General features: G+C 39.0%; 1 protein-coding gene across 1 annotated transcript in view; it reads right to left on the bottom strand.

Moving 5' to 3' along the window:
• LOC114667253 (secretory carrier-associated membrane protein 2-like) overlaps window positions 1–26,085 on the bottom strand; it is a 105,192-nt gene that overhangs the window by 24,127 nt on the left and 54,980 nt on the right. The window contains exons 4-6 of the mRNA XM_028822490.2: window positions 24,685–24,811; window positions 10,737–10,865; window positions 985–1,144 (exon numbers count right to left, since the gene is read on the bottom strand). Of these exons, the coding sequence (XP_028678323.1) occupies window positions 985–1,144; window positions 10,737–10,865; window positions 24,685–24,811 (416 nt within the window). The remainder of the gene's footprint in view (window positions 1–984; window positions 1,145–10,736; window positions 10,866–24,684; window positions 24,812–26,085) is intronic.

Here is a 26,085-nt window from a genome sequence, read left to right as displayed (position 1 = left end):
TAATATACTAGTGATGTGAGCTATTCATCTGTGGTGGGCTGGCGCCCTGCCCGGGATTGGTTCCTGTCTTGTGCCCTGTGCTGGCTGGGATTGGCTCCAGCAGACCCTCGTGACCCTGTGTTAGGCGATAGCGGGCTGGATGATGGATGGATGGATGTGAGATATTCATTGATATGGGTAGCTTCTTTAATGCATTTCAAAGCAAACTTTGTAAGGATTAAGTTGCAGGCAAATATATTTAAGCATCAGTGATTGTATATTCCATTCCTCTTGATCATTTTGGCGATACAAAAACTTGCGTAATTATTCATTATGTTCTGTAGTGTGAATCTCTAGAATTTAGTTCAATATAGCACACCTTATAATGAAATCCACTTTCGCTTTTTTGTAGTAAACCTTCAAATTTTTGTAGTGAAATTAAGTGGGATCTAGTAACTGTATGTAAAGGCTTTGCATATTTACTTGTTAGCGGATATAATTTCAATGGGAAGCTATTGACTTTACTGTTTTCCAAACCATTTTCAGCTGATGGACATTATATAGTTCTTCATCAAGACTTCATCTATAATTTACTACTCTTGTTTCAGTATTTTTTCTTTAGCATTTGCAACTGGCTGCATACACACAGTGAAGCCAAAAGAGACACTCTAGAAACACTGCTTGAATGTATAGTCTTAGCTTTTTGAATGATGCTTTTAAATTGTGGTCCCAAAAAGATAATAAGATAAAACTGGTCTCTCAGATGAGGGACAAGCTGGAGTTTTCATGTTTGGCTCTGTCCTGACCCTATGCCCCAAGTACAGGAAAAGCAAGAAATTCTGCTGTGCCTCCAGAGTCATTTGACCGTAGTCCTGAAGTAGCTATATAAATTATAGTCCCAACTAAATAGTAAAATATGTTTGCAAGTTTGATTTACATTTAATATAAATATAAAAGAATACTGTTAAAAATATAATCTAATAAATTTTGAAAATAAAGACTCACCTAAAAGCTTTGTAAACAGGTCTGTACCAACAGAGAAAAGCGCAAGGGGTGAAGAGGATAAACCACAAAATGGACAAACCAAAATCCACTCCTTTTTCAGCCTTAACTATGAACAATGCCAAGCATGCCAGCAAGTTGAGGAACAATGTGACTGTATGTACTTTAAGAGGAAAAAAAGGGGAAAAAAAACATTTTTATATTGAAGGCTGATGCAAAATCCAGACACATTAATTTAAGTTATGAACCTATTCAGAAATGACTGGGAATGCATTCATAGTAATACAGATATGTCATTTATTGTAAATTATTTACACAAATCTGAGGCAATTTGATTTTAAAACATGTATTGAAACCCAATAAATTCCTTGAATCTCAGTGAGCCATAATATTAACTAATATATGAATTAACAGTGTTTAAAACAATTTTCAACAGAACAGATTTTGTATTTCTTTTCCAATGAAATATGGTGCTTTTATATTAGCATAAAATTTTTTCAGGTACTTTTGACTGCAGTATTCCATCAAGAAAGGTTGATTATCACTTTGGATTAGTTGACCTTAATTACGCTGCACTTACCATGTATCAAAGTGTTATTACCTTGTATTTACTGTGTTACACAATGTAATGCTGTTATTAAGCACTCAATTGTAATTGTTACTCCACAATTTATATACATACTGTATGTACAAGGTAGTAACACATAGTTACTCTCTAATTATACAGGTAATTACATGGTAATCATCACTAATCAAGAAAGCCCAGCAGAGACTACACTTCCTGAGGCGGCTGAAGCGAGCACGTCTTCCCCCTTCCATCCTCACCATGTTCTACACAGGCACCATTGAGAGTGTTCTGACCAGCTGTATCACTGTCTGGTATGGCAACTGCCACATATCCGACCGCAAGCGCCTGCCAAGGATAGTGAAGACAGCAGAGAACATTATTGGGGTGCCTCTCCCTTCACTACAGGACATATTTTACAAATGCAGTGTCCGCAAGGCCTGCAGCATTGTGCAGGACCCCTTACACCCCTCACATGGACTTTTCACACTTCTGCCATCCAAGAGAAGATACTGCAGCATCAAAGCCAGAGCTGCCAGGATGCAGGAGAGTTTTTACCCCCAAGCTGTTAGACTACTTAACACCAGGCTGCACCCTGCCCTTCCACACGGCCTCAACCACCTTTAAAAACAGAACTTTTATACATGCGAGCCACTGTCCTGTAAAGACGAGTGTGCAGGTAGAGAAGAACTGAAAATCTCATACTGACCTTTAAGTATTTTGACACTCTTGATATCCTTCTGACCTGTCATTGTTTACACATGTCTTAAACAACTATTATCACACACTGATCATTTCTGTATTATCTATATCTATTATTTATTATATTACATATCTTACACATCGATATTGCTGCTACTTCTTTGTCTTGTCTTTGCACAATGTCTTGTCTTGTTTATGTTTAATTTAAATTTAAATTTTAATTCTATTTTTAAATTATTATTTGCACGTCATGTTGTTACACTGTGGACCCTGAGCTTCGCAATTTCGTCTATCTGTATACTTGTATATGGTTGAGATGACAACAAAAGTTCACTTTGACTTAGACTTTGTAATCAACGACACCTAATTTAAAGTGACACTGAAAGGTCTACTACCCCACCGGTTTCCCGAAATTGTTGAAGACCTTTAAAGTGACAGGGTTCCTATCTGAACAAACTACAATGTCTTTTGAAGCTAATACTTCAGAAAAGGTTTATGAAACAGTGAAAGAATTCCAAAACCTTTGCAATTGCATTATTTTTAAATGTCTCCATTTGGTGCAATAAATATGTTCTTAAATAAGATGCAACTTGAACTAAATTTGTAGTTGTTAGCTTTTTGTATATTGCAAACACAGCTAAACATTCTTGCACTTTCCCGTATACAGTAGGCATAAAGTACTACATAATATAACGTACATTTCAGGATTTACAAAACAACATGTACTAGTCAGTAATAAATTTCACAGTAATGAAATTCACAGAGTTTTTTTTAAACTCTGTTTATTAAGAATTTCAAAAACAAATTACCTCACTTTTCTACATAGTCACCTTCATTTATAATTTTCTCAGCATCGTACCAACTTGTTAATGCCCAATTACTACTCCTGCCTTCACGGTTTCCAACGAAAATACGGAAGTGCGGAAACTTTTTGAACATCCCTTGTACATGCATATTCAGCAGTAGTTTTACTGTTATTATCTGGCATGGTCCAGGAGAAGAGAATAAGCTCATATATAACAATATTGTTATTAGAGCTTACAGTTGTGCTTGAAAGTTGTGAACCCTTTAGAATTTTCTATATATCTGCATAAAAACATCATCAGATTTTCACTCAAGTCCTAAAAGTAGATAAAGAGAACCAGTTAAACAAATGAGACAAAAATATTATACTTGGTCATTTATTTATTAAAGGAAATGATAGAATATTACATATTTGTGAGTGGCAAAAGTATGTGAACCTTTGCTTTCAGTATCTGGTGTGACCCCCCTTTGCAGCAATAACTGCAACTAAACGTTTCCGGTAACTGTTGATCAGTCCTGCACGCCGGCTTGGAGGAATTTTAGCCCATTCCTCCGTACAGAACAGCTTCAATTCTGGGATGTTGGTGGGTTTCCTCACATTAACTGCTCGCTTCAGGTCCTTCCACAAAATTTCGATTGGATTAACACTAGAATTACCAGAGCCTACGAAAAAACTCATAGATCCATCCCACCTTAAATCGCGTCTTAAATCCGTTTGCACCTCTCCGCCAGAGTCTTTTGTCATCTAAATGTGCTGATAAACACAAGCTACTAGCAGCCAGCTATTCCATCCCCCCACCGACTTAGAACGAACTTCTCCTAGCTCATGCCTTGCCTTGATTTGATTATCTGGGATTGAAGTGGAGTTTTAGAGTGGAAATAATATAGCGTTATTTGGAATACACGCATTTCATGTGTGTTCCATTTCTATAGTAGTCTGTGCAAACACATTTTTAAAACAGAAACGTTTTTCATATTCTAATAGTAAATGACAAAATGCAGGCAAAAACTATATAACGTATGAAGCCTGAAGTCCATATATCAAAGAAACACTTTCACAAAAGGTACAAATAAGAGAACACGTGCGCTTTTATTCAAAAATATAACTGCACAAAAAAAAAAGCCACGTTAGCATTCCACATTCACACTCTTACTACAACCGCCGAGGTGGCGTAATGGTATCAGCTCCTGACTGGGAATCAGAGGGTGGCGAGTTCGATCCCCCACGGCTCCACTTCAAGAAGTGAACTGCTCTTATTCTTACAATTTTAGAATAACAACATAAATTTGATTTCAGTCTGTAACAGCCGGTGTAACTTATGATACTGGTAAAGGCTAGCTTTTTTTTTTTTTTTTTTTTTTTTTTAATTCACTTTTCATTCTCGCAGTCGCATTCAGAATCAATCCATACAACCCCATCTGACACAGCTGTCACATAAATAAAAGTGCACTTTTATTCAAGACTATAACCGAAGAATAAAGAAAGCAAGATACAGTTGGTGGTTGATACGACAGCTTGCGTGGTGCAATGCTAAGAACTGCTGATTTCAAGTGACGGTGAGATACGAAGAAGGCAGCTTCGCCAGCGTTTGTGTGACAGAACCCTTTTGGGGGGGGGGGGGGTGCATCGTGGTACACTGCAGAGCTATAGCGCGTCTTTATGTCAGATGGGGTTGTATGGATTGATTCTGAGCCGATACCATTACGCCACCGCAGCGGTTGTAGTAAGAGTGTCAATGTGGAATGCTAACGTGGCTTTTTTTTTTTTTTGTGCGGTTATATTTTTGAATAAAAGCGCACGTGTTCTCTTATTTGTACCTTTTGTGAAAGTGTTTCTTTGATATATGGACTTCAGGCTTCATACGTTATATAGTTTATGCCTACATTTTGTCATTTACTATTAGAATATGAAAAACGTTTCTGTTTTAAAAATGTGTTTGCACAGACTACTATAGAAACGGAACACACATGAAATGCGTGTATTCCAAATAACGCTATATTATTTCCACTCTAAAACTCCACTTCAATCCCAGATAATCAAATCAAGGCAAGGCATGAGCTAGGAGAAGTTCGTTCTAAGTCGGTGGGGGGATGGAATAGCTGGCTGCTAGTAGCTTGTGTTTATCAGCACATTTAGATGACAAAAGACTCTGGCAGAGAGGTGCAAACGGATTTAAGATGCGATTTAAGGTGGGATGGATCTACGAGTTTTTTCGTAGGCTCTGGTAATTCTAGTGTTAAGGTCAGGACTTTGACTTGGCCATTCCAAAACATTAACTTTATTCTTCTATAACCATTCTTTGGTAGAACGACTTGTGTGCTTAGGGTCGTTGTCTTCCTGCATGATGTCTTGACATTTTCCTTTAGAATTCTCTGATATAGTTCAGAATTCATTGTTCCATCAATGAAGGCAAGCCGTCCTGGCCCAGATGCAGCAAAACAGGCCCAAACCATGATACTACCACCACCATGTTTCACAGATGGGATAAGGTTCTTATGCTGGAATGCAGTGTTTTCCTTTCTCCAAACATAACACTTTTCATTTAAACCAAAAAGTTCAATTTTGGTCTCATCCGTCCACAAAACATTCTTTCAATAGCCTTCTGGTTTGTCCACATGATCTTTAGTAAATGGCAGACGAGCAGCAATTTTTTTTGGAGAGCAGTGGCTTTCTCCTTGCAACCCTGCCATGCACACCATTGTTGTTCAGTGTTCTCCTGATGGTGGACTCATGAACATGAACATTAGCCAATGTGAGAGAGGCCTTTAGTTGCTTAGAAGTTACCCTGGGGTCCTTTGTGACCTCGCCAACTATTACACGCTTTGCTCTTGGAGTGATCTTTGTTGGTCGACCACTCCTGGGGAGGGTAACAATGGTCTTGAATTTCCTCCATTTGTACACAATCTGTCTGACTGTGGATTGGTGAAGTCCAAACTCTTTAGAGATGGTTTTGTAACCTTTTCCAGCCTGATGAGCAACAACAACTCTTTTTCTGGGGTCCTCAGAAATCTCCTTTGTTCGTGCCATGATACACTTCCACAAACAAGTGTTGTGAAGAGCAGACTTTGATAGATCCCTGTTCTTTAAATAACACAGGGTGCCCACTCACACCTGATTGTCATCCCATTGATTGAAAACACCAGACTCTAATTTCACCTTCAAACTAACTGCTAATCCTAGAGGTTCACATACTTTTGCCACTCACCAATATGTAATACTTGAGCATTTTCCTTAATAAATAAATGACCAAGTATAATATTTTTGTCTCATTTGTTTAACTGGTTTCTCTTTATCTACTTTTAGGACTTGAGTGAAAATCTAATGATGTTTTAGGTCATATTTATGCAGAAATATAGAAAATTCTAAAGGGTTCACAAACTTTCAAGCACAACTGTATCTAACCAAATATTACAAAAGTAGTGAGCCAAGGATCTGTGACAAATTACACTGCAGTTGTTACATCAGCTACCAAACCAATATGACAAGTAGGGCAACACAGATATGAGGAGTGGGAGCACGTTATATATAAAGAGTCAGTACAGTATATCACTTTGGGAAAGTGAATTTGTTATACTTCCACATTGGAGGCAAAAGGGTAAAATTAGAACAAATTAATGAAAAACAATACAATAAACCACAAAAGATGCTTAAAAAACTTTCTAAAATTATTCTTTTTTTTTAAACACACAAAAAGCAGACGTCCCTAGGTGAAGTTCGCTTTCGCCATCTACCTAAACTTAGATAGCTGAGCCCTTTGTTTTGCTACTTCCTTTCCCTCTCTTTCCTTCTCGTTTGGCTGTCATCCTAAAGAAAAACGTTTCCCGCTAAAATGTACAATTTCCTGTCCCAATGGTCACAGAAACACAGAGCTTCTCCTAGGCAGCTGGAAATCCTACCAAGCGGGGTCCTCCAAAACTTAGCTGTTACTACAATGCCTGAATAGATATTCCTTCAGCATCACCCTGTAATATAGTGACAGCAGTCAAGAAAGCAAACCTGATTTTAATTCTATGAAGTCTTGCTATAACTGTACACTAGGGTAATTCCAAAGGACTGCAAAAAGGCAAATATTATCCTACTATATAAAAGGGTGATTGAGCAGATCTAAGTAATTACAGGCCAGTAAGCATAACGTGCAACACAACTAATTTAAAGTAAAGAATTACTAAGGATGAGATTGAGCAACACATGGAAAAACAGGAGTTTTATTAAACAGTCAGCATGGGTTCAGACGCAGGAGATTGCATTTTACTAAAATGCTGGTGTTCTATGAGGAAGCACCAAAAAGATATAATCAAAGTGGTGCATATAATATTACTTATCTTGACTTTCAGAAAGCATTTTATGAGATATCACATTACAGGATAGGCATCAAACTAAAAGAGGAGGGAGTTCAGGGATTAGTGTGTAGATGGATGCAGAATTGGCAAAGACACAAAATGCAGAGGGTGATGGTGCGAGGAACCTTATCAGAAATGTTATTAAGAGTGGTGTTCCACTGGGGTCAGTGCTAGGGCCGCTGCTATTTTTAATATATATATATACATATATATATAGGGATAGGGTCCTTGGCGTAACATCTGGAAAGAGGAAGGAGGAAAAGGAAACCTTGTGGTGGAATGAGGAAGTACAGGAGAGTATACAGAGGAAAAGGATGGCGAAGAAGAAGTGGGATAGTCAGAGAGATGCAGAAAGTAGACAAGAGTACAAGGAGATAAGGTGCAAGGATAAGAGAGAGGTGGCAAAGGCTAAAGAAAAGACGCATGATGAGTTGTATGAGAGGCTGGACACTAAGGAGGGAGAAAAGGACCTGTACCGATTGGCTAGACAGAGGGATTGAGCTGGGAAAGATGTGCAGAAGGTTAGGGTCATAAAGATGGAAACATACTCACAAGTGAGGAGGGTGTGTTGAGCTGATGGAAAAAGTACTTTGAGAGGCCGATTAATGAAGAGAATGAGAGAGATGGTTGGATGATGTGAAGACAGTGAATCAGAAACTGCAATGGATTAGCAAGGAGGAAGTAATGACATACCTGTGGAAGCACAGAGGTGTTTAGGAGAGCTGGCAGTGGAGTTTTTAACTAGATTATTTAATGGAATCTTGGGAAGTGAGAGAATGCCTGAGGAGTGGAGAAGAAGTGTACTGGTACCAATTTTTAAGAATAAGGGGGATGTGCAGAGCTATAGTAACTACAAAGGGATAAAACTGATGAGCCACAGCATGAAGTTATGGGAAAGAGTAGTGGAAGCTAGATTAAGAAGTGAGGTGATGATTAGTGAGAAGCAGTATGATTTCATGCCAAGAAAGAGGACCACAGATGCGATGTTTGATCCGAGGATGAGAGAAGTACAGAGAAGCCCAGAAGGAGTTGCATTGCGTCTTTGAGGACCTGGAGAAAGCATATGATAGGGTACCTTGAGAGGAGTTGTAGTATTGTATGAGGAAGTCGGGAGTGGCAGAGAAGTATGTAAGAGTTGTACAGAATATGTACGAGGGAAGTGTGACAGTGGTGAGGTCTGCGGTAGGAGTGATGGATGCATTCAACATGGAGGTGGGATTGGCTCTGAGCCCTTTCTAATTTGCAATGGTGATGGACAGGTTGACAGACGAGATTAGACAGGAGTCCCCATGGACTATGATGTTTGCTGATGACATTGTGATCTGTAGCAAGAGTAGGGAGCAAGTCGAGGAGACCCTGGAGAGTTGGAGGTTTGCTCTAAAGAGGAGAGGAATGAAGGTCAGTAAGAACAAGACAGAATACATGTGTGTGAATGAGAGGGAGGTCAGAGGAATGGTGAGGATGCAGGGAGTAGAGTTGGTGAAGATAGATGAGTTTAAATACTTGGGATTAAAAATTCAGAGTAACGGGGATTGTGGAAGAGAGGTGGAAAAGAGTGCAGGCAGGGTGGAATGTGTGGAGAAGAGTTTCAGGAGTGATTTGTGACAGACAGGTATCAGGAAGAGTGAAAGGGAAAGTCTACAGGACAGTAATGACACCAGCTATGTTATATGGGTTAGAGAAGGTGGCATTGACCAGAAAGCAGGAGACAGAGCTGGAGGTGGCAGAGTTAAAGATGTTAGGTTTTGCACTGGGTGTGATGAGGATGGATAGGATTATAGAAATGAGTACATTAGAGGGTCAGCTCAAGTTGGACCATTGGGAGACAAAGTCAGAGTGGCGAGGTTGTGTATGGTTTGGACATGTGCAGAGGAGAGATGCTGGGTATATTGGGATGTTAAGGATAGAGCTGCCAGGCAAGAGGAAAAGAGGAAGGCCTAAGAGAAGGTTTATGGATGTGGTGAGAGAAGACATGCAGGTGGTGGGTGTAACAGAGCACGATGCAGAATACAAGATGATATGGATGAAGATGATCCGCTGTGGCAACCCCTAACAAGAGCAGTCGAAAGAAGAAGAAGAAGAAGAAGAAATGATTTAGATAGGAATATAAGTAGCAAGCTGGTTAAGTTTGCAGATGATACCAAGATAGGTGGATTGGCAGACAGGAATCTGTTAAATCATTACAAAAGGACTTGGACAGCATCCAGGCTTGGGCAGAACTGTGGTAGACAAAATTTAACATCAGCAAATGTAAGGTATTACACATAGGAAGTAAAAATGTTAGGTTTGAATACATAATGGGAGGTCTGAAAATCGAGTGTACATCTTATGAGAAGGATTTAGGAATCGTAGTGCACTCTATGCTGTCAACCTCCAGACGGTGTTCAGAAGCCATTTAGAAGGCAAACAGAATGTTAGGTTATATAGCATGATGTGTGGAGTACAAGGACGTTATGCTCAAGCTTTATAATGCACGGGTGAGGCCTCATCTGGAGTACCATGTGCAGGATGTAGCAGTGCTAGAAAATGTCCAGAGAAGAACAACCAGGCTCATTCCAGGGCTACAGGGGTTGAATTATGAAGAAAGATTAAAAGAACTGGGGTGGCACGGTGGCGCAGTGGGTAGCGCTGCTGCCTCGCAGTTGGGACACCTGGGGACCTGGGTTTGCTTCCCAGGTCCTCCCTGCGTGGAGTTTGCATGTTCTCCCTGTGTCTGCGTGGGTTTCCTCCGGGCGCTCCGGTTTCCTCCCACAGTCAAAAGACATGCAGGTTAGGTGGATTGGCGATTCTGAATTGGCCCTAGTGTGTGCTTGGTGTGTGTCCTGCGGTGGGTTGGCACCCTGCCCTGGATTGGTTCCTGCCTTGTGCCCTGTATTGGCTGGGATTGGCTCCAGCAGACCCCCGTGACCCTGTGTTCGGATTCAGCGGGTTGGAAAATGGATGGATGGATGGATGGATTAAAAGAACTGAACCTTTTCAGTTTAAGCAAAAGAAGATTAAGAGGTGACATGACTGAAATGTTTAAAATTATGAAGGGAACTGCTCAAGTAGATTGAGACTGTTATTGTAAAATTAATTCATCAAGAATATGGGGACATAGATGGAAACTTTTTGAGGGTAAATTTTGCACAAACATTAGGAAGTTTTTCTTTACATAGAGAACTATAGACACTTGGAAAAAGCTACAAAGTAGAGTGGTAGACAGTAAGACTCTAGGGACTTTCAAAACAAGACTTGATGTTTCTCATCTCATCTCGTCTAGATTGTTCTAATCTTCTAAATTTTATGCATAATTTGTAAACCAATCTTTTCATGAAATATGATACTAAAATAATTAACTCACACATCCAAAGATAGTACATCATTTTGCATGTCCTCTGAAAGTCTACTGGTATTTCTTCATTGAAGTCTTGATAGAAGCAAGGCTTAACCGGACAATTTCTTGGCAAAGGGGGCCAGTTATTTTCTTTGGCTAAAATGAAAAAGATTTTATTTTAAAGTTTAAATATAATAATATTAGTGCAGTGACAATTCAATACTAACACCAAAACATTAAAGGATAAAATTAGCCACATAAACTGAATGATAAACTCCAAAAGCAAATTACAAAATGTGCAAAGATCCCCAAAACACAAACACCTTCTGTCTTCAAAGGAGAATGACAGAACAATTCACGCTGGTGAGAATATATTGTGCCAGGGAAGAGAGAAAAAAAACAGTGGTAAGAGATCATTGGACCAGACTGTAATTAGGAGATGCTTGTGGAATGATTTGCAGAGTACAGAGTAAAGGGTGGAGACAGGTTTCTTCTCAGGTGAAAAGAATTGAAATAGTGAGTAAACAAGGTGGGAAGGAAGAGGGTCCAATAGAGAGATGTCATATATCCTAAGCACTGACCTTAGTTGTAAGTAGAAGAATGACTAACAAAGAAGGCTAAAATGAGTCTTTAAAGATTGAAACATCATAAGGTCCAAACCATTAAACAGATCACCCTGTAGGAGAATTTACAGTTTCTGCTAAGGAGTACAAATGTGCTCTTTTGCTCAATAGACAGATAGATAGAACTCTTTAAATAAATAAATGAATAAAGAAATAGAAGAGTAATTAAATAAGCAAATATACAAGCATGCTTTGGTCTGAACACATGCCAAAATGACAGTCACATTCACAGTTAGGCATTATGCAGACATACTGCTGTATATTGCTGTTGGTATAAAGGAGCCCCAGCAGTGTTTCTTGACACACTTCTACTGAATAATATGTTGGCTGAAAATACGAGAGAGGATATGAAATTGTTGATAATGGCACTCAGTTTAGTTTAATTCTATCACCAGGCAGTCCAGAGTTAGAGAAGATGTGAAGGATATCACTTCCTACACAAAAGTCTCTAAATGATCTGTCCTTTCTTATATAGTTCCTCTGTCTTCCGAGACTAATCCAACCTGTCATTAATGTGGATCCCCAAGTACTTGTAGGAGTGGACCACATCTACATCCACTCCTTGAAGAGTAACCGGACACAGTGGTGCTTTGGGGAGGTGAAAGTCAATAAAATAGTAAGAATAAATAAAATAGTAAGAAATTAACTAGCAGCAGACATTCTGTTTTTTTATTTTTATTTTTTTTAAAACCAAGTAACATTCCATACAAACAAGTAAAACTTAACAGTTAATCTAAATTCAGTTTAAACCCCACCCAAGAGAAAGAGAAGAAGGTCAACAGCTAGAGTAAAACTTTTAAGAATAGAAAAGAGGGAGGAGAATTCTATTCCCCAATATAAAAGCTTATTCTACAATGTTATTACTATAGATTCTGCCAGGTTTTAAATATGTTTTGAAGAGATCCTCCAAGTAAGAATTAGATTTCTTCCAATTTCAAATAATATATAACATTAGTTATCCACTGACTTAAAAGAGGTGGGCTAGGATTCTCCAGTTGAGCAAGACAAGTCTATGTACTACTAGTGTAATAAAGGCAATTACAGTTTATTTGTCCTTCTCCACTTTAAGCGTATCTGGGAGTACACCAAACAAAGCTGTTAATGGATTAGAAGTGATTGTGGCACCAAAGCTGTTTGATAGGCATTTAAAAATTTTGGTTAAGAATTAAGTTAATTGGGTGCATGCCCGAAACATGTGGCCCAATGAGGCTGGAGGTAGGTTGCAACGTTCGCAGGACGGATCTTGCCCTGGAAACATTTTGGACAATTTTAAACAAGATAGATGTTCTCGATAAAAGATTTTAAGCTGAATAATTGTATGCTTTGCACATATGGACATAGAATGAATTCTGTGCATGGCTGCCTTCCACTCCTTTTCTGAAATGTTGAGTAAGAGATCCTTTTCCCACTGTATACACTGTAATCTTTGACAGGAAGGGACTTTAAAATGTTTTTACATATTACACTGTAGAGATGCTCTCTGAGTCCTCAAGAATGATCAGTATGTCTTCTGGAAAAGAAATAGGCGGGAAGTGAGAGAAACTGGGCAGATTTTGTTTAGTAAAAATTCTCATTTGGAGATAGTGGAAAAATTGTGTTGAAGGGAAGCTAAACTTGAAATGTAATTTTGCGTAGGATGCAAAGACATTATCTATGTACAAATTTCTAAATGACTTAACCCTGTACGTTTTCCAAACATTAAAAACTGTGTTAAGTTTGAGAGGGCTGAAAAAGGTGGTTATCATGTAGAGGTCCCACAGATAAAAGCTTTTCTATTTTGAAGTGCTTCCTACATTGGTTCCATATGCTGAGTGAATGAAGGACAATTGGGTTGTTAGTATATTGGCGATAACTTGTATTTACTGGGGCACAAAGCAAGGAATATAAAGAAGTACTGCAGGATTTTATTTCTATTGCAGAACAAAGCTGTGTGTTCATCTATTTGTGTCAATGTCCAGGTTTTTATGGCTTGTATATATTTGCTGCCCAATAATAAAACAGTGGCAGTTCTAAGCAGTCCTGAGGTAGAACAGTTAAGTGGGTGACAGTGTAAAGGTTTATTAATATGGGGGAATATAAACAGTACGAGTGGGGAGCTTTTACATAAGGAATAAGATGAGCACAAAGTTAGAAAAACAGACAGAGAGAAGTAAAGTTAACCTTATAGAAGGACAAACAGCAAGCAGTTGAGAGAGAGAATAGTACAGGAGCTTAAGGAGACAAGGTGTAAAATAGCTGTAGCAGTTCTATAATCTACTTTCGTTGGATACATTTTTTAGTTTTACCATTTAAGTTAAATCATTTAATTTTAGTTAAAAAAAAAAGTTAAGGCAGTTTTAGTAATCCTGAATCAAATTTTAACAATGCAATGCAATGCAAGTCCTGTTGGATGTTGGACTTTTTAGATGATGGCTTGGAGGAGCCAGTCCTCTATGAGGGCTACATCTGCAGGAGATACCAGCTGATCCAGCACCTCAAGCTCAGGGTCGCTGAACTGGGGGGAGGAGATGGCTGGCCTACGTTGTAATAGAGAATTGGTGGACCTGGCCCAGGTGTCCTTTAGATTGATAGTGTGTACTCCTAAGGTGGCACAGGAGGAGATTCCAGATCAGACAGGTAGAGATAGGTGGGTCACGGTTACAAGGCATAAGGTAAATGATGCACACAACCCCCAAAGGGGAAGTGTCAAACCATTTTCACATCTTTGCAGAGCTGGACGGTGTCTCTGAGGATTCTGAGGTGGTAGGCAGGGATGAGGAACCCCAATGGGTCACCTCAAAACCAGTTTCCAGAAAGAGAGAGGTAGTGATAGTTGGGGACTCAATCATTAGGGGGACTGAAGCGCAGTTTGCTCCAGAGACAGAGAGTCTCACACGGTGTGTTGCCTTCTGGGTGCATGGGTGGGGGACCTCCCTGGAAGGGTGGATAGGCTCTTGGCCAGAGCGGGGATGGATCCAGTTGTCATTGTCCATGTTGGAACAAATGACATACATAAGGGTAGTCTGTCAATTCTGCAATCCAAATTCAAAGAGTTAGGGGCCAGGCTGAGGAGCAGAACTGACAAGGTAGTCTTCTCTGAAGTTCTGCCTGTGCCACGGGTAAAAGGGTATAGGTTTATGGGGCATTGAGACTCTTTTTAGAACATATGAGACCTGTTCTGCTGCGACGGGTTACATCTGAACCGGAGGGGCACTGATGTATTGGGGAGGCGTATGAGTAGGCTAGGCGAGGATTGTTTAAACTAGGGAATGGGGGCAGGGAGTTTAGGACAGGCCAGGCTTAGAACTATATGTGGAGGAACAAACAACAGTGTAGAAATAAAAATGCGTAGTAATGTAACTTCAAACCCAACATTTAAATATAGGAGTAACACATTAAAATAGCTTGCCTTAATGCTAGAAGTATCAAAAATAAGACAAGTGCATTGGAGCTGTTTGTAGCAGAGCATAATTATGATATAGCAATAAAGGCTAAATAACAAAGATGGGGATAAGTGTAACATAGAGGGATACACTTTTTTAGGAAGGATAGACAGAACAGAAAAGGAGGTGGAGTTGCTGCTTATATCAAAAAGAATTTAAATGCAAGTCCTCTTCAGCACAATAAACCCCATCTTATTGTGGACATGTGGCTTCGCCTAGAGAGCATTTGGGAAAGAGGCATTATTTTAGGTGTGTCTTACAGACCACCCAACACAAGACAGTAATTTCAGTTTCATTAAATCTTTCTAGTAATATTAAAAAGGCAAGTTTACAAGGGGATATTATAGTCATGGGGGACTTTAATTATCTGAATATTAACTGGGATAACCTTGCAAATGGAGGAGCACAAGAGCAGGAGTTATTAGAAGTAATTAGTGACTTTTTTTAACACAGTATTTTAAAGCACCAATGAGGGGTGAAGCTTGTCTGGATTTAGCATTTTGTAATAATCAAACAGAATTGAGGGTATATAGGTGATTGAACCACTATGGTCAAGTGACCATAATATAATACAGTTTTCAGTGTTTTGTAAGAACGCGGATGCAAAGACTAAAATTGTTAAATTTGACATTGGTAGGGAAAATTTTGAGTAGATGAGGTAAAATCTAAGAAGGATAAACTGGGATAAGCTTTTAAGTGCAGTGACAGTCGAGGAGCAGTGGAACAGGTCTAAATTCGTTTTGCATGTATTGCAGGACAGGTACATACCTAAATTTGGATCTAATAGGAATTTTAAAAAAGCTCCAGAGTGGGTTAATAAAGAGTTAAAAAAGAAGTTGGAAAGGAAAAACAACTTTATAAGGCATATAAGACTAATAACTCCAAAGTGAATTGAATGGCGTATGAGAACATGAGGGCAACCATTAAGAAGGATATTAGAGAAGCTAACGGACAGTTGGAGTGGAATATAGCAGAAGGCTAAAGATGACCCTAAGGGGTTCTTTCAGTATTTTAGTAATAAAAGAACAGTCGAGGAGGAGGTGAAGTGCATCAGAAATAGTAAAGGGGAATTAAAAGATACAGACAGTGAAATAGCAGATGCTCTAAACTTGTATTATTCTGCTAAAGAGTTACTGAGGGGTTTGAAAATTGTAGAGGGAAAAGTACTGCTCAGATTAAATAGTTTGCGAAATCAAACAAATCACCAGGACCAGATAATATTTACCCTCAAGGTCTTAAGCAGGCTAGCGAGTACATATGTAAACCCTTGACGCATATTTTTAGGAAGTCACTACGCACACACAGGACATAGCAGCATTAGAAAAGGTCCAGAGAAGAGTGACTAGGCTGATTCCAGGGATAAAGGAGATTAATTATGAAGAAAGATTAAAAAAGCTGAGCTTTTTCAGTTTAAGGAAAAGAAGATTAAGAGGTGACACGCTTGAAGTGTGTAAAATTATGAAATGAATTAGTACAGTGGATCAAGATGTTATTTTAAAATGAGCTCATCAAAAACACAAGACACAGTTGGAAACTTGTTAAGGGTAAATTTTGCACAAACATTAGGAAGTTTTGACACTTGGAATAAGCTACCTAGTAACGTGGTGTACGATAAGACTTTAGGAAGTTTCAAAACTAGACTTGATGTTTTTTTAGAAGAATTAAGTTGATATGACTGGTGAGCTTTGTTGGGCTGAATGGCCTGTTGTCGTCTAGATTGTTTTAATGTTCTAACGAGTCTCTCAAAGGTCTTCATGATGTGAGATGTATGTGCCACTGGTCTGTTGTCATTAGGAGGCACCTGCCTTCTTTGGAACAGGAACAATGAAGGATGTTGTACACAGCAGTGGAACTTTCTGAAGCCTTTGGGACAAACTGACAACGCGACAGTAGACACAACAAAGTTGATCAGCTCTGGCCTAAAAAAAACTTGAGGACTGACTCCATCTGGTCTCGCAGCTTTTCCTGTGTGTGGCTTCCTCAGTTGTCTCCTTACTTGGTCTTCAGTTATGGTCAGTTCACACTGATGGTCAGAGGTGGACTTGTCACTACCCATTCCAGTTGATGTCATGGGAGTTGTTGATGTAGTTGGGATGGTGTGGGGAGACTAGTCATTGGAAGAAGGTGGCAGTAGGTGGGAAGATCTATTAAAAAATAGGTTCAGGGTGTTAACTTTATCCATATCCCCTTCCAGCACCTGAGCCCTGGATTGGTTGAGGCTAGTAATTATGGCTAGTCTGTTCCAGACATCCTTTCATGTTATCCTGAGTGAGACGGTTTTCTATTTTAGCTTTGTAAGCAACCTTTCCTTCACTCAGCTTTTTCTTTAGCACACACTGTATGTTATTCAGAGCCTCTTCACTGGATTTCCAGGCCAGTCTTTTTTTTTTCACCCAGGGCTTGTTGTTTGGAAAGCAACACTCTAGTCTTTGTGAGTACTACTGTATCGACACAGAAGTTAACACATTCTGTGATGCAGTGACAAGAGTCCGTCAATATCATCCCCATGTGACTCACACATCATTTCCCAGTCTGTTATTTGGAAGCAGTCATTTGGAACCTTTTCAGCCTCCAGGCTCCACTTCCTCATTATTCTGGTAGTTGACAAGTTGTCTTCTAATAACAGGCTTGTAGCTGGGAATAAAATGAATCCGGTTGTGCTCAAATTTGCCTAAATGAGCCAGTAGATTAGACCTAAAGGCATCTTTAACATTTGAATACCGCAGGTCTAGCTTGTTATTTCTTCGAATGGAACTGGTCACAAACTGATAGAAGTTTGTCACCATTTCTTCAAAAGTCACATGGTTGAAGACACAACATATTATAACTGCAGGGATGGAGTGACTCTTCATGAAAGTGTTGGTGACAGAATTAATGATTTCCATTGCTAGGTCCACATTTGCGGAGGGAGGAATATAAACATTAATAAGGATGATGTAATTTATCTCTCTGGGCAAATAACTTGGATGGAATATGACAGCCAGAATGTAAGTGTCTGAATTACAAACTTTAATTTTAACTGTAATATGCTCCAATTTACACCATTCCTCATTCACATAGATGACCAGTCCCTCTCCTGTCGTTTTTTCGCACTGGGTCTCCATCTGCTTGAATAAGATTAAATCCTTCCAGCATTAAAACAGTGTCAGGAATACCAGGTTTAACCCACCTCTCCGTAAAACACAAAATACCACAGTACTTGTAAACTCCATGGCCAGCTAGAAGCACAGACAGTTCATCCATCTTATTTGACAGTCATCAAAAAATTTCCCATTACAATAGATGGTAGACTAGTTTTAAAACCTTTTTGGCTTGACTTTTTGCCAAGAGTAAAACTCTTGCGCTGGCACATCACCCTCTCTGTCTGTAGACAAACAGCTTCTGCAGTAAAGTCTAACTGAGCAGCTTAGGCACTTGTGATTAAAGTGCAAGTCGCCGATTACAGGAGTATTTCTATCTATTTAATACGCCCTGCTTTCATTTTCTCAGTGACCTTTACTGGCTGATGTTAAGAGTAGTGACCCTCAGGAGTCAGTTCTATGACCGCTACTATTTTAAATACAGTTAGGTTCATAAATATTTGGACAGAGACAACTTTTTTCTAATTTTGGTTCTGTACATTACCACAATGAATTTTAAATGCAACAACTCAGATGCAGTTGAAGTGCAGACTTTCAGCTTTAATTCAGTGGGGTGAACAAAACGATTGCATAAAAATGTGAGGCAACTAAAGCATTTTTTTAAACACAATCCCTTCATTTCAGGGGCTCAAAAGTAACTGGACAATTGACTCAAAGGCTATTTCATGGGCAGGTGTGGGCAAGTCCGTCGTTATGTCATTATCAAACAAGCAGATAAAAGACCTGGAGTTGATTGGAGGTGTGGTGCTTGCATGTGGAAGATTTTGCTGTGAACAGACAACATGCGGTCAAAGGAGCTCTCCATGCAGGTGAAAGAAGCCATCCTTAAACTGCGAAAACAGAAAAAACCCATCCGAGAAATTGCTACAATATTACGAGTGGCAAAATCTACAGTTTGGTACATCCTGAGAAAGAAAGCAAGCACTGGTGAACTCAGCAACGCAAAAAAACCTGGACGTCCACGGAAGACAACAGTGGTGGATGATCGCAGAATCATTTCCATGGTGAAGAGAAACCCCATCACAACAGCCAACCAAGTGAACAACACTCTCCAGGGGGTAGGCGTATCGATATCCAAGTCTACCATAAAGAGAAGACTGCATGAAAGTAAATACAGAGGGTGCACTGCAAGATGTAAGCCACTCATAAGCCTCAAGAATAGAAAGGCTAGATTGGACTTTGCTAAAGAACAGCTAAAAAAGCCAGCACAGTTCTGGAAAAACATTCTTTGGACAGATGAAACCAAGATCAACCTCTACCAGAATGATGGCAAGAAAAAAGTATGGAGAAGGCGTGGAACAGCTCATTATCCAAAGCATACCACATCATCTGTAAAACACAGTGGAGGCAGTGTGATGGCTTGGGCGTGCATGGCTGCCAGTGGCACTGGGACACTAGTGTTTATTGATGATGTGACACAGGACAGAAGCAGCCGAATGAATTCTGAGGTGTTCAGAGACATACTGTCTGCTCAAATCCAGCTAAATGCAGTCAAATTGATTGGGCAGAGTTTCATGATACAGATGGACAATGACCTAAAACATACAGCCAAAGCAACCCAGGAGTTTATTAAAGCAAAGAAGTGGAAAATTCTTGAATGGCCAAGTTAGTCACCTGATCTTAAGCATTTCACTTGTTGAAGACTAAACTTCGGACAGAAAGGCCCAAAACAAACAGCAACTGAAAGCTGCTGCAGTAAAGGCCTGGCAGAGCATTAAAAAGGAGGAAACCCAGCAGCTGGTGATGTCCATGAGTTCAAGACTTCAGGCTGTCATTGCCAGCAAAGGGTTTTCAACCAAGTATTAGAAATGAACATTTTATTTCCAGTTATTTAATTTGTCCAATTACTTTTGCGCCCCTGAAATGAAGGGGTTGTGTTAAAAAAAATGCTTTAGTTGCCTCACATTTTTATGCAATCGTTTTGTTCACCCCACTGAATTAAAGCTGAAAGTCTGCACTTCAACTGTATCTGAGTTGTTTCATTTAAAATTCATTGTGGTAATGTACAGAACCAAATTAGAAAAAAGTTGTCTCTGTCCAAATATTTATGGACCTAACTGTATATACATGATTTAGATAGGAATATAGTAACAAGCTGGTTAAGTTTGCATATAATACCAAATAGCTGATGTTAAGAGTAGAGTCCATCAGGAGTCAGTTCTATGACCGCTACTACTTTAAATATATACATGATTTAGATAGGAATATAGTAACAAGCTGGTTAAGTTTGCAGATGATACCAAACTAGGTGGATTGGCAGATAATCTAGAATCCGTTGAATCGTTACGAGAGGGACTTGGACAGCATACAGGCTTCGGCAGATTTGTGGCAGATGAACTTTAATGTCAGTAAATGTAAAATATTACACATAGGTAGTAAAAATGTTATATTTGAATACACAATGGGAGGTCTGAAAATCAAAAGTACAACTTATGAATAGGATTTAGGAGTTGTAGTGGACACAACAGTATCAACTGCCAGACAGTGTTCAGAAACCATTAAGAAGGCAAACAGAATGTTAGGTTACAGTTGTGCTTGAAAGTTTGTGAATCCTTTAGAATTTTCTATGTATCTGCATAAATATGACCTAAAATATCATCAGATTTTCACTCAAGTCCTAAAAGTAGATAAACAGAAACCAGTTAAACAAATGAGACAAAAATATTATACTTTCATTTATTTATTAAGGAAAATGATCAAATATTACATATTTGTGAGTGGCAAAAGTATGTGAACCTTTGCTTTCAGTATCTGGTGTGACCCCCCTTTGCAGCAATAACTGCAACTAAAACTTTCCAGTAACTGTTGATCAGTCCTGCACACCGGCTTGGAGGAATTTTAGCCTATTCCTCCGTACAGAACAGCTTCAACTCTGGGATGTTGGTGGGTTTCCTTACATTAACTGCTCGCTTCAGGTCCTTCCACAACATTTCGATTGGATTAAGGTCAGGACTTTAACTTGGCCATTCCAAAACATTAACTTTATTCTTCTATAACCATTCTTTGGTAGAACGACTTGTGTGCTTAGGGTTGTTGTCTTGCTGCATGACCCGCCTTCTCTTGAGATTCAGCTCATGGACAGATGTCCTGACATTTTCCTTTAGAATTCTCCGATATAATTCAGAATTCATTGTTCCATCAATGAAGGCAAGCCGTCCTGGCCCAGATGCAGCAAAACAGGCTCAAACCATGATACTACCACCACCATGTTTCACAGATGGGATAAGGTTCTTATGCTGGAATGCAGTGTTTTCCTTTCTCTAAACATAACGCTTTTCATTTAAACCAAAAAGTTCTATTTTGGTCTCATCCGTCCATAAAACATTCTTCCAATAGCCTTCTGGTTTGTCCACGTGATCTTTAGCAAACTGCAGACGAGCAGCAATGTTTTTTTTGGAGAGCAGTGGCTTTCTCCTTGCAACCCTGTCATGCACACCATTGTTGTTCAGTGTTCTCCTGATGGTGGACTCATGAACATGAACATTAGCCAATGTGAGAGAGGCCTTCAGTTGCTTAGAAGTTACCCTGGGGTCCTTTGCGACCTCGCCGACTATTACACGCCTTGCTCTTGGAGTGATCTTTGTTGGTCGACCACTCCTGGGGAGGGTAACAATGGTCTTGAATTTCCTCCATTTGTAGTACTAGGGTGCTGTACCGTGTTAGCCATTATGAATGTAGAGAAAAGCCAAGCAAAATGACACCTTTTATTGGCTAACTAGAAAGATTACATATGCAAGCTTTCGAGGCAACTCAGGCCCCTTCTTCAGGCAAGATGTAATCAATTTGTACACAATCTGTCTGACTGTGGATTGGTGGAGTCCAAACTCTTTAGAGATGGTTTTGTAACCTTTTCCAGCCTGATGAGCATCAACAACTCTTTTTCTGAGGTCTCAGAAATCTCCTTTGTTCGTGCCATGATACACTTCTACAAACATGTGTTGTGAAGAGCAGACTATAATAGATCCCTTATCTCTAAATAACACAGGGTGCCTACTCAGGCCTGATTGTCATCCCATTGATTGAAAACACCGGACTCTAATTTCACCTTCAAACTAACTGCTAATCCTAGAGGTTCACATACTTTTGCCACTCACAAATATGTAATATTCAATCGTTTTCCTCAATAAATAAATGACCAAGTATAATATTTTTGTCTCATTTGTTTAACTGGTTTCTCTTTATCTATTTATGCAGAAATATAGAAAATTCTAAAGGGTTCACAAACTTTCAAGCACAACTGTATATAGCATGATGTGCAGAATACAAGTCCAAGGAGGTTATGCTCAAGCTTTATGGTGAGGTCTAATCTGGAGTTCTGTGTGTAGTTTAATCTCCAGGTTACAAAAAAGACATAGCAGCGGTAGAAAAAGTCCAGAGAAGAGCAACTAGGCCAATTCCAGGGCTACAGGAGATGTATTATTAAGAAAGATAAAAAGAACTGAGCCTTTCCAATTTACACAAAATAAGATTAAGAGGAGACATGATTGAAGTGTTAAATTATGAAGGGAATTAGTATGATGAATTGAGATTGTTATTTTAAATTGAGTTCATCAAGAACACAGGGACACAGGTAGAAACTTGTTAAGGGTAAATTTTGCACAAACATTAGGAAGTTTTTCTTCACACAGAGAAGCACAGACACATGGAATAAGCTACCAAGTACTGTGGTAGACTGTAGGACTTTTGAAAGTAGACTTGATGTTATTTTAGAATAATTAAGTGGATAGTAACGACGGGTTTTATTGGGCTGAATGGCCTGTTCTCATCTAGATTGTTGTAATGTTCCAGGATTTGTACACAAAAGTCAGCCTTCCATCCAAGTTTGCAGACCATATGAAGTACAATCATGGCAAGCCAGTGCCTCGGTTTACATGCTCAGTTCGTTAGTAAAACTACAGTGTTTCCCAATAAACCCATACTGAATCATAAGGGTTGTACAGTTTCTTCTTAAACAGTGGCTCTAAAAAAATTCTGAACTTGTCCTATCAGCTTTGTTTTTTATTTGCTCTTTCCATTTTGTAACCACTTCCTTCCCACTTAGGGTCTTTTCTTTATTTAATCGTAAATTGGTCCCTCTGACTGGCACACTGCCCCCCAATATCACCCTTATACTTCTATTCCTCATGACACCTTTATCACATTTAATACAAATCATTGAGAAATACATGCAAACAATGGAAGAAACTCCAAATGACAGCTATTGACAATCTTACCAAGCAAATACTGTCCTATGTGAATGCAACATAAGTTAAAGTAACAATATAGCAAAACTGGATCCTCCTTTTTTATTTCAGCAAGAGACTTAAGACTTCCACTATGAGTTTAGCAGTGAGAAAATGTATAATTCATCTTGCTGACTTTTTATATATGTTCATAATTATAACTGAAGGGAAGTAAAATGTATATAGAAGGAAAGAAGCAGACAGGGAAATGAATAATTGACAGCAATTACAAAATAGTGTCAGCTGGAGGTAAGCATAATAGTAGAGCTGAGGTGATGGCTGTTTTAGAGACAAGGGGACTAAGCTTCCCATCAGACAATGAAAGTGTGCTGTAGCTGTGGCTGAGAAGAAGCAGCCTGATCAGCACATTGTGCACAAAGTTTGAACATGAAGAGCAGAGGTATATTTGCAGTGCTTCCATTGGTGCAATGGTGGCGGGTACCAAGTGCCAATGGTTCCTCGCTCTTTGCATCATCCTTTCAGTAGCTCACTATCATTAAAATGATCCCTTGATGTTGCGGCACAAGTAGGAATTCTTTTGTAGGTTTGGCAGATTTGCCTTGTTCAATGGGTCCCCTTCAGCTGGCTCTGAAGTTGGTCATTTGCATTTTGAAATGCCATCTTTTACTGTGGGTGACTGATCCCCAGGATAATGCAACTTGTCAGCGATATTACTCACTTTTTGTAGCATCAGTATTATTGAATGTTGATGCACATATGTGAATGGCTGTGTCTGTTCTGTAGACAACTAGACAGTAATAACTGAAAAAGGCACAGGTATGATTGTATTTGTTATTTCACTTTATTAAAGATTATTTCTTTATGTAAAAAAGATTGCCTACTGCTGCTAGATTGACAATGCATGTGTGTGCTTCAATGAGAGAAAATATTGAGCAGGTACATACTGTAGTATGTCCTCAGTTCACAGGAACCAAACAGACAGGCATTCATTCATCCATCCATCTTCCAAACTCACATATCCAGTACAAGGTCACAGGGCAGCTGCAGTCTGTCACGGAAAACACTGGATGCAAAGCAGTAACAATCCATGAATGGAGCGTCAATCAATATAAGGACAAACACACAGGCCACTTTAGAAATGCCAGTCCACTTAAACTGCATGTGATTGGACTGTGTAAGGAAACTGGAGCACATTTCATGATGTATAAAGTGGTGGGAATGCTATTTAGAAAAGAGTGTTAAAACTAGGTAGTGTATTCCTTGACTTCATTATACTCCTTTTTATTAACCTTGTTGGTTGGTCCCACTCACTTGTGCTATACTTTTGATGCTACAACATTTTGAAATTATATAACAACAATCATTGTACTGAGTTCTAAAAAAGACAAGACATACTGTTATTCATTAAGTATGTTTGCCGGATGATCCAGTTACATGAATTAATTGGTGAATTAGAGAGGAAAATAACACACACACACACACACACACACACACACACACACAAAAATAACTTTTATGTAAGTGTGAATTGTGAATGTGCAAATAACCTGTTTAAGAATTAAAAAAAAAAAATGGTGCCACTGTTTAAAACAAAAAAATGTACTTACATGAGGATGATGAAATAGGAACTTCCTTTGCTTGCAACTCCCTTTCTTTGCGGTCTAACTCTGCTGCCTTTCTTTCCAGCTCTTCTTGTTGCTTAAGTAGGTTAGTTTGTCCAGCTGTAACCTTAGCCTAGGAAGAGCAAACAAATTACTAGCTTAGTGTGTTTTCTGAGATAATGATCAGGGTGACCACATTAAAAGAAGGAATACTGCAATAGCTATCAAAAATACATAGCAAATCGCTTAATAAGGTTGGAGTAATGTAATAAAAATACTTTTAATGGCCATTTAAGTGCTTTACTGTTTATGACAGACAGCTTTAAAATATACACTAATGGTCAAAAGATTAGAACACCCCAGTTTTTCTTCAAATTAAATCAGTTAAAATGCAATGAATGACCTAAAATGGTGAAAAGTTAAACAGTAAACTGCCAGATGTTTAAATTTAAAGTTTAGGTTAGCAAAAAGTGAAAAAAATGAAATTTCTAAATATTACAAATGGGTCTTCTTCAGAGAACAACTAATAGTTTACAACCTACAGATTTTCTGCAGCAATTAAAGTAAATTAAGCCTTGCAATTTGAAGCAAACAGTTTACACAGGTGTCCCAATGTCTGTTGATTACTTAAAAGCCCTCTGTCTGTCTTAAAGCAGAGTTGGACCAGACCGTGTTACTATACCGTCTAAACTCAAGAAAGTTGTAAATTCCAGTGATAATGGCAAGAAAACAGCAATTAACTGAAATGAGACAGAGCATTATTACCCTTAGAAGTGTAGACCTTTGATTCAGAGAAACTGCAAAAAATTTTTTTTAAAAATCAAGTGTTCGTGAGTATGCTGTCCTACAGAATCCTAAGGCAATTGGAAACTGGAAGAAACTCTGATAGGAAGAGATCTGGCAAACCTACGTCAAAACCTAATCAGAAGTTTGTGAGACATGATGGGTGACTCATAACACAACAGCTTCAGGCACAGCTTAACAGTAGTCTAAAAAAGCAAATAACAGTTTCTACTATGAAGTTAAGACTTTATTGCTGCAGGTTTGACAGGGAGAACGGCATAAGAAAGCCATTGCTTAACAGACAAAATGGCCTTGAAATAATGGCTGTGGAATACAGTGATCCCTCGCTATATCGCGCTTCGCCTTTCGCGGCTTCACTCCATCGCGGATTTTATATGTAAGCATATTTAAATATATATCGCAGATTTTTTGCTGGTTCGCGGATTTCTGAGGACAATGGGTCTTTTAATTTCTGGTACATGCTTCCTCAGTTGGTTTGCCCAGTTGATTTCATACAAGGGACGCTATTGGCAGATGGCTGAGAAGCTACCCAACTTACTTTCTCTCTCTCTCTCATGCGCTGACTTTCTCTGATCCTGACGTAGGGGGTGTGAGCAGGGGGGC

Source organism: Erpetoichthys calabaricus, chromosome 17 (genome assembly GCF_900747795.2).
Source record: "Erpetoichthys calabaricus chromosome 17, fErpCal1.3, whole genome shotgun sequence".
Classification (NCBI taxonomy): Eukaryota; Metazoa; Chordata; class Cladistia; order Polypteriformes; family Polypteridae; genus Erpetoichthys; species Erpetoichthys calabaricus.
This window is presented reverse-complemented; position numbering and strand designations above follow the sequence as displayed.